This window comes from Botryllus schlosseri, chromosome 16 (genome assembly GCF_051294905.1).
Source record: "Botryllus schlosseri isolate E-star chromosome 16, Bs_hap1, whole genome shotgun sequence".
NCBI lineage: Eukaryota > Metazoa > Chordata > Ascidiacea > Stolidobranchia > Styelidae > Botryllus > Botryllus schlosseri.
The window spans coordinates 6,486,054-6,500,534 of NC_137251.1; the positions used below are offsets into that span (position 1 = coordinate 6,486,054).

General features: G+C 40.8%; 2 protein-coding genes across 2 annotated transcripts; both read right to left on the reverse strand.

The window, feature by feature from the left end:
* Window positions 1-881: 881 nt before the first annotated feature.
* Window positions 882-6,220, reverse strand: LOC145458712 (uncharacterized). Its single transcript, XM_080337170.1, has one exon. It carries the CDS (start codon window positions 5,750-5,752, stop codon window positions 1,496-1,498), a length of 4,257 nt encoding a protein of 1,418 aa, XP_080193296.1. The 5' UTR covers window positions 5,753-6,220; the 3' UTR covers window positions 882-1,495.
* A 3,633-nt stretch (window positions 6,221-9,853) lies between these two features.
* Window positions 9,854-14,156, reverse strand: LOC145458705 (serine/threonine-protein kinase pim-3-like). The gene is made up of 5 exons (XM_080337162.1): window positions 14,081-14,156; window positions 13,660-13,839; window positions 12,115-12,249; window positions 11,769-12,046; window positions 9,854-9,928 (listed from the first exon to the last, which is right to left on the reverse strand). Exons 1-5 carry the CDS (start codon window positions 14,154-14,156, stop codon window positions 9,854-9,856), a joined length of 744 nt encoding a protein of 247 aa, XP_080193288.1.
* Window positions 14,157-14,481: the final 325 nt, after the last annotated feature.

A 14,481-nucleotide genomic window follows, 5' to 3' on the forward strand; every position in this document is an offset into this window, starting at 1 on the left:
GAATAATGAAACAATGTCAGCTAAATAGTAAACAAGTGTCCCAAATACGCCAGACATTGATCATTGTTCAGGCCACATTGTGACGAAAACATGACTTACGGATGGATGGATTACCATGCTGGAGCCTGGATTACTACCAGTTTAGTTTTTTAATTTCGATGAGGCATGCTGAACTGAACAGCTAGAAGCAGGTGATGAGACGACGGCTTCCGTTATGGCACAGCAGAATTGATCGATAGATTGTGTTACGGCGGTGTTAATATTTATTAAAGAAAGCTTTTAGATGCGCCATAGTGATTTTGTCGTCCATGGTGAATTGCTTTAGGTCTATACGGAAACTAACTTATATTGTATTAGGCTATGTGACAGCGGTAGCATTGTTATATAGCAGTGTTGGGATCAAGTCACTTCCTTCGAGTCACGAGTCATTTCGAGTCATTGCGCATTTTGACTCGAGTCAAGTCAAGTCAATCGATTTTCAAAGGTGACTCGAGTCAAGTCGAGTCAAGTCAAGTCAAGTCAAGTCACGAGTCAAGTCACAATTCAAGTCAAGTTGCCATTTCGAAGTATGAGGCATGATTGCATCATTGCATTTTGCTAGCTGTCTGAAATACATATTGAGTGGTCCCTGATTCTGAACCGCTAAACGAATATAGAGTTGAATATACACGCAAGCAGGCGCTGTATCGCTCACATATACGTATAACTGGTAAACTACGTTGATAGTCACCAGCCAAAATAGAGAATAGAGAATTGATTGAGAACGAATTGATAAGATGCAATACATTACCCATGTAACCGCCGAAATTTCAGGCCTAATCTCGGTACACGACGTAGCACTGTCAGCTGTCTTCGCTCTGGTTGAAACTTCAACACGCGTCTTCTTGGGTGAAGTACGGTTTTTAATGGTTCAAATTCCCAGCGATTATACAACTGACCAAATAATTTATAACACAATCCAAATTCTTAATACAAACAGATACTCCAATTAAATAACATGAAAGCCAAATAGAACCCTAAATACGATAATACGCCCCTAAACTACGATTTGAGCCAAACAATAATATGCGACCAATACCATGCAGTGCGCCACGTGCAGTGATAGATTCGAGGCGCCAATACCATCATTCAAGCGTCATAGAAAGAATCATTGGTCCATAGCGAAGGTGGAATTCTGCGGCAACACCCTCACCCCCAAAAATGGGAAATTTATTAGAGTAAATTTATACACATTTTTTCACAGGTGACTACCAACAACTTCCCAAAAAACATGCGAAAAAACAAACAAACAAATACAACGAAGCGCAGAAACAATTAAATTGTATTGAGCCAAAGTGACACTCATGGCATTGTGACGCAATCAATAACGAAAACACATACTGTAGTAAACAACAAGTACGAGACTACGAGTGCCGTAGTAAACAATGGTTACCACAGTAGTAAATAACAAAACACCGAGTATCGAACAAGCAGTGTTCTAGTAAATAAATTCAGATCATGCTGAGGAGCTCTGAATAAGCACCAACTTAGTAATGGGCCTCTCAAGCTCAGAATTTTTTGTTTTGATACGAACCGACCTTACCAGGTCGTCTTTGCCAGGAAATACCTGTGTGACACGGCCCAGAAGCCATGCATTTCGGGGCAGGTTATCGTCCATGATTAGGACAATATCATCGATTTTTAGGTTACATTTACCATCAATCCATTTGGGCCGTATTTGGAGCCTTGGCAAATACTCTAAGCGCCACCTCCTCCAGAAAACATCAGCCAAATGCTGAGCCTGTCTCCAGCGTCTACGGGAATAATTATCTTTTTCATTAAATATGCCTGGGGGTAAGACAGGACCTTGTTTCAAGAGAAGCAGAGAGTTTGGAGTTAAGGGTTCAAGATCACAAGGATCATCAGATACTGTTGTGATTGGACGGTTGTTCACAACTGACTCACACTCACTCATCAGGGTTGCTAGGCACTCATCTGAGAACACTTGACCATTGCAAATTGCCCGTAGGATTTTCCTCACCGTCCGAATTTGACGTTCAAAAATACCACCATGGTGAGATGCCCTGGCAGTTTGAAATATCCATTTGATATTTTTCTTAAGCAAGCATTCATTAATTTGCACTTGATTCCATTTGTTGACAGATTGTCTAATTTCTCGCTCCGCCCCAACAATGTTTGAGCCATTATCTGATCGAATTTCAAGAACTTGACCCCGACGGTTAGTGAATCTTTCCAATGCCATTATAAATGAATCGGTGGTCAAACTGTGGGTCAATTCAATATGAATTGCCTTTGTATTCAAGCAACAGAATATCACCCCATAACGTTTCTCAATGCTACGCCCTCTTTTAACGTCAAAATGACCAAAGCAATCCAAAGCCACATATGAAAAGGGTGGCTTATCCGGAATGAGCCGATTTGCTGGAAGATTTGACATTTGCTGCGACTCTGGCTGTCGCTGCCGTTTGCGACATATCACACAATCATATATTATTTTTCTCAATTTGGGATGAGGGCGCACAATCCAATATTTTTTACGGACCATTCCCAGGACATGCTCACGACCCGAATGTCCTGATAATTTGTGATGCCATTCAAAAATGGCAGAAGCAATCATGCTATCTCTTGGCACTACAATTTGGTGTTGATTTTCATAAGCAATGGGGGCTTCCATTATTCTGCCACCAACCCGCAGTAACCCATTTTCTATAAAAGGCTTCAACCTGTACAAAGTACTTGCAGGTCTAAGATTTTGACCATTTGCAATCGCACGCATTTCTGTAGCATAAAATTTTGCTTGCTCATGCTTGATAATTTCTCTTTCCGAACGCAACAGTTCATCTGTTGTTAATAGCCCGGCAGGGAGCGATTCATTACCGCCAGATGTTTCTCTAACCTTAGAGAGCAACCTATCTTTGTATCGTAACACCCAAGCAATCACCTTCTTGAGTTTGAACCAATTACAATGTTTTTTTATTGCCTCATCCATGAATTCAATACCGGGTGTAGGAACATCACTCACTACAGTTGCAAGACATGTTTTTTTAGTTTTTACTGAATCAATTACGTCCGAACACATTTCACCGACACCGTCTGTGCTGACCTTTGTAAAGTTGCAGCTGACGGGCAATTTTCCATTGCCCTTTATTTCACTTCTCTCACACGCCACGGCCCAACCAATCAATGTGCGAACGGCGTAGAAATCGGCCGGCCCATCAACGACTTCTCTTGGTCGATGAATACTTCTATTATCAAAGCCGATTAACAATTCAACATCACAGTCCACATCAGGAATTTCAATTCCATTGAACTCAGGAAAATCTTGGATATCTTCCTGGAGTGGCATTTCATATTTACCCAATGGTATCTCTTCGGTAGATACCAGCGTTGAAAGGGACACCCAATCATTACCATTATATGCCGATACTTCTACATTGTCAATTAAAGTTTCTGTTTTGTGGCAACCAACGCCATTGAGAGTTTTTACAGCCACGCTGATATCCCTACCTTTAACACCCATTCTTTTCAGCAATGAATGAGTAATGAATGAATTTCTACTTGCTCCATCAAGTAACGCTTTGGTGGTAAAAACGTTTCCACCATTGCCGACACGCACTTTTACCGGCAACCCAGGCAATAATGCACCTGCTTCCTTTTGAATACTACTAGCAAAACTACTCGTCGTTTTGTCAGATTCCGAATTTTGTTCCGATTTAATCAATTCAATTGGCTTATGACTTTGGGAAGGATTGTTATCAGGCGGATGAAGTAATGTAGTGTGCTTACCGAAACAATTTGCCTGAGAACACGGCTTTTTACGATAACATTCTTTACTGAAATGCCCTGCTTGAAGACACGAAAAACACAACTTGTTTTGCTGAACAAAATTATGCCTTTGTTCAAAATTCATTGCTCGAAAGATATTGCATTGGTTGAGAAAATGAGTTTGCTTACATTGCGGACAACATGATGCAGTTGAACTCTCAATCTGTGTAACAAAACTGGTTTTGCTTCCTTTAGGATTAACAAACCTTTCGTTACTCAAGGACCCATTTATTTTAGGCTTTGTTTCCAACTCTCGAGATTTCTTTCGAATGTAATTTGACAAGTCAAGCATGGTCAATTTTTCCCTTTTTACATTCACAATATTATCCACAATGGATCTCCATCCACTTCTCCATCCTTCCGGCAATCTATCCTCAACTTTGTCAATTACCATAATGTTGTCAATTTCATGCAAACTATTTGTGCCCATTAAAGTTTCCCTGCATGAAACCAGTTTCGCCCAAAACATTGCCAAACCATCCCTATCGTTTTCAGAAAAACGAGAACCTCCAAGTATGGACTCCAGGCAACAGCGACTGATTTGATGTTCTTGCCCATAATTTTCATTCAATATTTTCCATGCCTTATCAAAGCATGAGTGTGAATCAGCATGCAAACAACCTTTGATCAATACATGCGGGACACCCTTTGTATACTTCATTAGATATTGAAGCCTATGTTGTTGTGTTAACGCATATGGCTCTACTAAAGAATTGAAAGCCATTTTAAAATCATAAAAATCACTGGCGTTTCCTGTAAAGATGGGAGGTTCCGTGAGGGGTAATAAAGAAAGTTGGGGAACTTGGGCATACATAACCTTGGGTTCCGAATTACTGATATTGTTTTTAGGAGCAAGGAAACAAGCTTCAGCATTGGCTGGTGTCGAAATAAGAGCAGCGGGTTTAGGTCCCCGTTCATATTTTGGTAACTTAGTAGGTTCACTACGGCCCTGCAAACAAGGGCTATCAAAATCAATCAGATCTAGCACCGAGTTAACAGTATTTGAACCCAAAGGTTGCGAACTACCTGGAATGGATGGACAATTAATCTGAGGAACGAATTCGATGGCAGTTTCCTGCTTGACTACAGGACTCAGCCTAGTGCTAAAAATTGATTGTCGGGTTTCTAGGGACTGAGGAACAAAAGGAATTTGAACATCGGTGCGATTGCGATTCATACCTGAAGCATTAACAGTAGGAAGCTCAAAACCAAGCACCTTTCTCTCTGCGCGAGTTTCCTCAAGCGCAGACGCGATTTCGAATTGGTCCCTCTGATGCCTCATACTGAGTTCATCGATCTCTCGTTGTCTAATGCGTCTCAAGGTTTCAACCTCGGACTTGTTTTCCCGCTCGAGTTCTTCTGCTTCGAGCTTTTGCTGTCGAGCAATTTCTTCCCGTCTTGATTTAATCTTTTCAAGCATTTCTTCTTCTTCACGACGATGTCGCAACATGAGTTGCTGTTTTTCCAGAATATGACGTTGTGAGGATGAAGCAGATCTGGCCTCCAGAACCGCTTCTTGTTGCATCAATGTCATACCCACATCTGAGGTGGACCTTGTTGAGCCTGAGCCATGTGATTGAGTAACATGACTTTTTGATTTAATACTCGATCGACTGCCAACCTTTGCCTTTGATCTGGTAGTCATCATATGTAGATTGTCTTTGGTTAGCAATGCACTTTTGGTGCTTCTTTTCACATGACGCGAAACCATGCCAGCAGACACACAACTCGAACTTGTTCTAGTCTTTGTTTTGTTCAAGTTGTTTTTTGGCTGTGCTGCAGCTCCTATCGCGCCATAAGCTTTGGCGTGCGTTGCTAATTGTTGAATCGGGCCTTCCATATTATCTTCGGATAACACCAGGGCGTCAATTCCACGTTGATTAGATGCTAGTTGATTGGAGACCGCAACATCTTTCAACAGCTCCATTATGCAATATCCTTTGTCGTTTAGTGCAACGTTTCGTTTGATGCGATGTGACCATTAAAAACTTGTGTAACCGCCGAAATTTCAGGCCTAATCTCGGTACACGACGTAGCACTGTCAGCTGTCTTCGCTCTGGTTGAAACTTCAACACGCGTCTTCTTGGGTGAAGTACGGTTTTTAATGGTTCAAATTCCCAGCGATTATACAACTGACCAAATAATTTATAACACAATCCAAATTCTTAATACAAACAGATACTCCAATTAAATAACATGAAAGCCAAATAGAACCCTAAATACGATAATACGCCCCTAAACTACGATTTGAGCCAAACAATAATATGCGACCAATACCATGCAGTGCGCCACGTGCAGTGATAGATTCGAGGCGCCAATACCATCATTCAAGCGTCATAGAAAGAATCATTGGTCCATAGCGAAGGTGGAATTCTGCGGCAACAACCCATTTACAAATTGAGAGACGAACCCGACTGTATCCAGTAACTGTTGAGGCTATTGAAATAATCAATTCTTCGTATACCGTGTGAATGCAACGCCCTTTGTATGGATGACAGTTGACTTGTATTTTGAACACACTATTTTTTCTCATCTTGGCCAATTTTATTCCTTTATTGCTTTAATTTAGTTTAATATTGAACCATTTAATACAGTCCACATTTTGCAAAAAGGATGGTGGAACTAAGTTAACAGTGGGGCTGTTTTCAGCGTATTCTCATTCAGACATATTAAGTTCTCTTGCCATATGCAAGATTGCTATCGAAAGAAAACAAAGTGAGAGCATTGAAAGCGTTGAAAAGCTCGAAATTTGAATCGTATATCAGCTTATTTGCTCGCAACAGTTGAAAATTGCTATTTGAACTAGGTTTCGGGCCGAAACGGGCTCAAAACTCTACCGTCGGGTTCGGGCCGGGTTCGGGCTGAACTTGTCGGGTTCGGGCCGGGTTCGGGTCCGGCTCACCCGGCCCGCTTCCATCTCTGTACTGAGCAGAGGGTAAAACGGGTTTCTGTGCTTGCTACCGATATTAACCTATTAACAAGTTATATAAGATTAACAGTAGTCAACACCCCAATCGCACGGATTTGGTTTTATGACACAATAAACACATGAAATCAAGATTGACCCCGTTTGCATGCTAGATTTTTTACATCAGATAAGGATATCAATTTAATTGATTTGTTGAACAAGCATCATTCGCTGACTACCTACATGTAGTGTATTTAGTTTTTGATGTTGCGTGATTGCGGGTCAAGCTCTCAGCTGTGAGTCATTAAATATTCTGGCAAACCTTTGAAACAAAGCAAGTAAAAAAGTAAGATTGTCAAGGTGGATGCTCGTTTGGTGTTGATTTTATATGCTGCCAGCGCCATGCATATAGTGGCCCGCAGTTGAAATGCATTAAATGTCAACCAAATATGCTTTACTGAAGTGAAAATTGTAATATATGAAAAAGGTGCACAGTGCAGAACCTACCAAGGTTCGTTTGTGAACGTGAACCTCTAAATTTCTGAGGTTCACACACAGAACGCGAACGTGAGCCTCACGTTCACACCATCCCTAGTTGGAACCCTCGAAATCGTTGTCGATTAAACAGTGATAGCAGACGTAGATCATTGGTACGGACTGGATGTTTTGATGATGACGACCGCCGACCTTAAAAAATGCTGCATAGCAATGTAGTCCTGGTCAAATATATTTTTTGGTGCATTTAAGACAGAGGTAAGAATCCTTTTTCTTCGAAGGATTCCTATATTACCCTATATTTTCAATTTTTAATGTTAACCCCCCGTGGCATCACAATTGAAAATTCGCAACGTCATGGTTTAAACTTTAAACAAACAAACAGAAACAACGAAACATGTTTTAAACAACGGTCATGTTTTAAACATGTTTGTTTCAAATTGAATTTTGTTTTAAATGCAACCCTAATAATATACTATACTTGTTAGGAAACAATGTTAAATTGCGCTTGTAAATTACTTTATGAACGAATACTATGATTATATTATACGTATATAATGAACACGAATAAATGTACGCCATACTTTATCCTGAATATTTCATTTTGAATGCAGGGGGCTATTATAACTAATCACTTTACTTGCAAACTCGAATTCATCATATATAACTGCATATATTTTTGACAGCTTTGGTGTCGCTATATGTATAAACCAGCACTATTTCAACCTGCAGTTTAGAACCATACACCATCCCTGCCTTAGCCAAGGTTTAAGTTCAAGTTCGAGTTTATTCATAAAATTTCATCACTTCAAAACATCACAAGATTGCAATACAATGAATGATAGGAAGATGCCGAAACGACTAGGAGTAGTCTTAAGATCAGACACCCACCTAGGCCTAGGCGATGAAACGAGGAGGCATGCACACTGAATGAAGTAGATGAAGCTAATATAAAGTGGCAAGTGACGGAAGGCGAGATCGATATGCCATGTCGTGGTCCGGTAAATGGTGCGGGCTGACTAGTATTCACTCAGCAGAAATTGTTTGTATTTCGACTTTAATTTGGACATGCTCGACGACTGTCGGAAAGCCGTCGAGATACTGTTTCACACTTCAGGTCCGGCATATTTGATAGAGCGATTATATCTTTTGTGAATCATATGATAGTTGGACGATGTGGATGCGCGTGTGTTGTACTTACGCACTTTTGATACCGAGGTAAAGAAGTCATTGAAGTTTTCGGGGCAGTGGCCGCAGGGGAACTGATACATAAACTTTGCAATTTCTAGTTTCCGCATATCTTTTATGTTTAGGACACCGAATTCTTTGAGCAGTGATTTGTTGGACACACATCCTGGTCCCTTTGGGGCCCTGGCTATAATACGGAGGACCTGATGTTGTATCGCTTCAGTGCCGTTTTACTGGCATCCCCCAACAGATGATACCATATTGTAACTTCGATAGGAAAGATGATCCAAAGAGTATCACAAGGACCCATAGACTGGCATGTAGTCTCTTAGACTGTAGAACAGACCACAGTTCCGTGATAATTGTTTTTCTTGCGACTGAATGTGACTCTACCAGGACGTGTTCGAGTCTAGTAAAAGGTATTTCGCATTTTCGAGTTGGAAATAGCTTGACCAGTTGATGTTCAATTGCTGGACCGCATGCTCATATGATATCCGACAACCTCCTATCTGCTCATTGCATCGTATTGAGTCTAGTAGATTGCATTATGCATTACTAGGGCTTGAAAAGTCCAGTACCTTTTGTAAAATGTTATCTGTAAACAACGCAAACATAATTGAACATATGACGTCATCTGACATCACAATGGTCACTATAATCACTTTTGTCTCCCTGTCTGCGCTACTGCGTGTAAAAGATATTGCTGCGAGTTGTCACTAATCTGAGTAGGCTTTTTATCATTAGAATTATTATATCACTGATGACGATGTGACTAGATCGACAATGTCCTTCCATTATCACACAACAATTACTGTTGGACTGCTCAGAGGATCTTCGTATCCCATGAATAATTTTCCACCACCAAATTTGAGATAATGTGATTTACCGCGAAATCGTGGTAGCAAACCTGTATCAAACCGGCTTCCAAATCAAATCGACTTTTACAAAAGTTTTTTTTAAAACGAATACATATTTAGAAATGAATAAATTGTGTATATACGCATACGGAAACAATTCCTCAATTACTGGAATATATGTAACGACTGCTTCCCTTGAAACAATAGATAAGGATATCTTTGATCCAAACAGTGTAAAGCCATATAGCGCAGTTAGTATTTGTTCATGAAACGATATAAATAATTATGCCTACTGCAATAGATTTGAAAATGTATGATAGAATGTAATAAGTGTCTTATATGCTATAATTTCCCTATTATGATGATAGTCGAGATATAAAGTAAGGCAAAACCACTTGAAAGCGTTCTGACTAATAGTAGCTGGTCGAAAATCTGTTGGAGTCATTTTGCCATCTGTGTTTATAATCGCGTCACAGTGTCCATATTCCATCACTAAAATCCGCTGACCAACTGACCATACTTTTAGCGGTCGTAAACGATATTATAATCTAGTCGGATGACATCAGAGTGGCATGTGACGTCATCGCTTAAAGAATCTCCTAAACATTCTGAACAGACCCCTTTTCTTCCCGACTTCCGACTCCTTTGAATCGGCCTGTAACCAAGGGTGTGCCAAAACATCCTTGAGAGAAGGACGCCTTTCTTGATCTTTATGCACCATCGATTTTACCAGTTTTTGGTAGGGTTTCGAAAACTTTTTGCCATGGCTGTGGCGGGCTTTACGATTTAAGATTTCATCCTTGTCTTCGAATGGTACCTGACCTTCTACCAACATATAGTAGTATACCTAGACACCACACGTCGAGGCGCTCTCCATAATAGCACTCCTCTGTATACCATTCCGGGGGGTAGAAAATAGCTGTTCCACATCGTCGCAGTTCAGGAATGTTCTGAAAATAATATAGAATATATGAGGGGTCGCCAACTCAAAACGGGTCGCGGGCCACTTTTCAAATTTCGTGGAGACCGCGGAACACGTGAATTTAATATCCAGATAAACATAGTTTAACAACCAGGTTTTTAAAACTTTACGTCGGTACAATGCCGTGGTCTCTAACATGGGCGACAGGCAGTTGCCTCAAAATGAATAATATTTTATTAAAGAAATGTTGATACAACAAAAATATCATTTGAATCACTTTCATTCTATTTAAACTGTGAGCTGGACACGATACCTGACGAACACATTTCAGCGACTAAAGAATCTATATTGATGTTAGCTAGACACGGTACTTGCTGGAGAACTATCTCCTCGCTAAGCTTGATATTGTGGGGAAGCCCCAAGTCGTTTTCTAAGAGCCTCGGTCTTGGCAGTGTCTGGCGGCATTCATACCAGCTAATTCTTTCTCCATCGAATGCTATTACCATGGCTGAAGCCGTTGCTGTTGTTGTTGTTGTTTTTGTTTATTATTATCAAACAAAAATATTTGGTGTTGATCGCCTGACCACCTTCTGCAACACGGCCAACGACATTGCAAGCCGGTTCAGCTAGTGCGGAATAGTGATGTTTGGCACAGGAGAATAGCTTATTTTGAACCACAACAATATTTTGCAACTGAAATCAATTTCCGCATTTAAAAATGCTTTACCAAGTGAAAGTGAAATCTCAAATCAGATTGCGGGAACGAAAACATGACCCCGAGGGCCGCATGCGGACCGCGTGTTGGTGACCCCTGGTATACATTATAATTATTGCTGTCTGGAGCTAAATTTATAGATAATTTGCCGGTTAATCACATCCGATACATAAGCGTAGTCATCGTGAGTATCAAGGTCTTTACACTGGTGCCTTGGAAAAGATACATTTGAATATTCATGTTGATTTTGCGATACTTGGGATATCGCGGGAGGATTTGTATTTTGAAATGGCATGCAAAGTAATCATCCCTGAACTTTCACTCATATTTCGATATGGCACGAATCGAGTTTTATGATTTGGTTGTGAAGCTCAAATCCAAAATACAGCTCGGATTTCATAGTAGTGCGGTATGAGTAGAGTAGCATTTAAAATAAAAATCAACTTACGACACGATTTTTAGAGGGGGGACACGACGTCACGAGTATTCAAATGCGACGTCACATTGGATTGAGATTGACAATTCAAAATATAGGGTTAATTTGGCTCCTTTGACGAAAAAGGTCCAGAAGCCATGTCTTTAACGGACCAAAATATCTTTGACCAGGACTGAATTATCGTTTTGCAGTTCCGAGGTTCCGACTATTCCATATCGTATACGTCGAATATGCATAGCGTAATTCGTACTCGCGCTCACACTCTGCTTTTCCGAGAGTATTTACTCAATAATGGCATAATTACACAACTTGAAAAAAATACAATTTCTTTTTAAAATGACATTTGTTTCGAACACTGTTTAAAACAAAGTCTTGTTTAAAATGCAACCCTAGACATGAGATGTACATGAACTGGCACTAACCTTAAGCCTGGTGCCGCATCCAAAATCGATGACCTTCACTTCGTGAGTAAGTGCGTTTATGAGCACGTTTTCGACTTTAATGTCACGGTGCACGATTTCATTTGCGTGACATTGCAGAATGGTGTTAGCCACTTGCTGGAAGATATAGCGACATATGCCTTCTGGGAAAGGACCCTGGTCGTCTAGTAATTCATCCAAATCCATAGCGTGAGGTATGCACTCCATCACGAGTACGTAGACATCATTCTCTCTGAACCAGTCTAACATCTCGATAACTCCTGTGCAGTAATCGACAGTTGCATGAGAATACACACTCGACATCAGTTCATGTGGTGGTTATTTGTACCTGTGATCCCCGACAGTACGTGTAGATACCAAAATTCGACGGGCACGTAGCAGTCGTTCAATAGACCCCATTTATTGACCTTATCTTTGTGAATGAATTTTAAGGCTACTCGGCGTCCGTCAGCTACCCGCGTTCCTGTCGAAATGAAGTTTCTCCATTATCAGTTGTACTCAGTACGCACGTTGCTTCAACTGCTATGAGGTGGTCACGAATAGACGTGTAAATATAGGCTACTCGGTTTTCTCTGATGCGAACTTACAGCTAGTGTGATGTCCTGTAGATTCTAATTGCTTTATACATAACAGTGACTGAAAAGGTTTTGGTGGCGGTAGGACCGTAACTGCCGCACCCCAAACCCCCCAATTGGGGGGGGGGGTGAGGGCCCGGGCTCGAAGGGGGCAGAAAATTATTTCGTGAAATAACATAAATTATAGAGTATTTTTTAGAAATTATTATTGCAACTTTTTCAAAAAATTTACGCGCTTTGCGAGATTCAGCGTTGTCAAATATATTACTCTTCCACAAGAAAGAATACGCATGATTTAAAGAAATGGTCATTCGGCGTCTGCCATTATCGCGCCATGGCGCACCAAGACATATGAAGTTTTAGGCCATGTAACAAGCGACTCCCGAGGAGTGTGCCCGAACGATCGGCAGGGAGAAAACCTTGGCTGAAAAGAACTGCCCTAATGCTGACCGTAAACGTCGATGTCTAATTGTCCATAGGCGCTAATTGTCTGGCGTCGAATGTTCCTGTCCTGGCAATGTGAACCCCACAAGACAAATGACATCCCGCAGAGAAAAATTATGTAGAAATACCAATTTGAAATCGGTCGAGTCTTTCAGTGTGGTATGTGTGGGCGATTTAAATATCTTTTGACATAGAAGACAGGAGGTCACGAAATAACATGTAACGAAGTCATTATATGAACGGGTCCGACCGAAGCTGTTTAATTACATTGATTTTGAGCCCTGCATTTTCCAAGACACCTCACTCAGCTCTACCAGTAAATCTGATTACGTGGGCTGAGAGAGGATAAAAAATTGCTAGCAATATTTAAGCAATTCTCGATGATATTCACCGATTTAATCATGATTTATTGAAAATTCTGCCATTTCTCGCGTTTAGGCGATATAAGCTAACACACTATAAACAGTACAAAAGATCTCACTGACAAGTAGCGGCAAAAACGTACAGCTCGATGGGGGTCTGGGAGACGAAGTCCCCCAGAAGTTTGATTTGTCACCCTCTGGGGGGCCCAAGAACAAAGTTTTTTTGGGGACCTGAGAAAGTGCTGTTACAGTCCTGGGTGGCGGGTGTACCCAAATGGACGTTTGATTTGTTATATCAATGTACGTTATAAAGCAATATGTTGAACGGGAGTTAAAATGCGTTTAAAGCAGATCCGGAGTTGATTATGTAGTGTTTTAAAAATTACATGGCAGAGGTAAAAATCCTAGAATACGTGTTTCTCAGTTCCTTACAATTGTAGTGACAACAGCGCCCATATAGTAATACCTATATTACTAAATATTCCAACTTACCAGAATAAACGGTGCCCCCACCTCCAATTCCAATTACGCCCTGAATGTCATACAGCCCCCTATGCGACGCGGGCTTTTCAGAAACGTGTTGTGAATCATGAACAGTGCAATCCGCGGGGGTTTTGATGTAATGGCATTTTCTGCCGACTGGAACGAATTCTTCTAGCATTGCTGTCGTATCTGTATTGACGGCGAATCCTTCAGGCCAGCAAAAAATGTAGACTATGTTTGAAAACAATAGCTCATATCTGAAATTTATGTAAGGTTCTCCGTAAATGTCTGTCTCATACTGTCGCGTTATATTTGACTTATACAGCTCGCTCTTGTCATTTCTGTGGTGCGAAAGGCCGATAGGCGACAAGCAACAAATTGTTTTCCTAAATAGACATCGAGCTACAAGTCGTAACCTCAACCTATATACTTGCCGTAAGTCCCCCGTTGAAACTTAGAAGAGCTTCTTTTATAGAGTAACTCCACTTTTGCGTATTATTCGCCATCTCAACCGTTTTAGAAATGAAACGTCATCTCACCCACGACCCTTCTTTTATACGTGGCTTCATATGCTGGAAAATTATTTGAGATATCTTTAAGAGATAAGGTGGTCATTTGCTTATCCGCAGCTTCCCGACCGATTCAATAGAATCATTGAAGGCCATGGTTTTGTGATGCTGTTCCCCTCTCCTTGATAACCAGATTAGGCCGCAATAAGCTTTCCCGCGAGTTCCCTGAGCAAATAATTTGAGTTGTGCAACAATATTACCATTAGATAAGTGATTATCGCAGGACGTGGTAATTTGTAAAAAGATAGCGAGGTGAATATTC

Excerpts from the sequence above, each read along its gene's own strand:
- LOC145458712 (XM_080337170.1), bottom strand. The coding sequence starts at position 5,752 with ATGGAGCTGTTGAAAGATGTTGCGGTCTCCAATCAACTAGCATCTAAT.
- LOC145458705 (XM_080337162.1), bottom strand. The coding sequence starts at position 14,156 with ATGGCGAATAATACGCAAAAGTGGAGTTACTCTATAAAAGAAGCTCTT. Across the intron at positions 12,250-13,659 it reads TGGGGGCACCGTTTATTCTG|GAACGCGGGTAGCTGACGGA; the intron begins GTAAGTTGGAAT and ends TCATTTCGACAG. Across the intron at positions 9,929-11,768 it reads GATGCGGCACCAGGCTTAAG|GCCGATTCAAAGGAGTCGGA; the intron begins GTTAGTGCCAGT and ends CCTTGGTTACAG.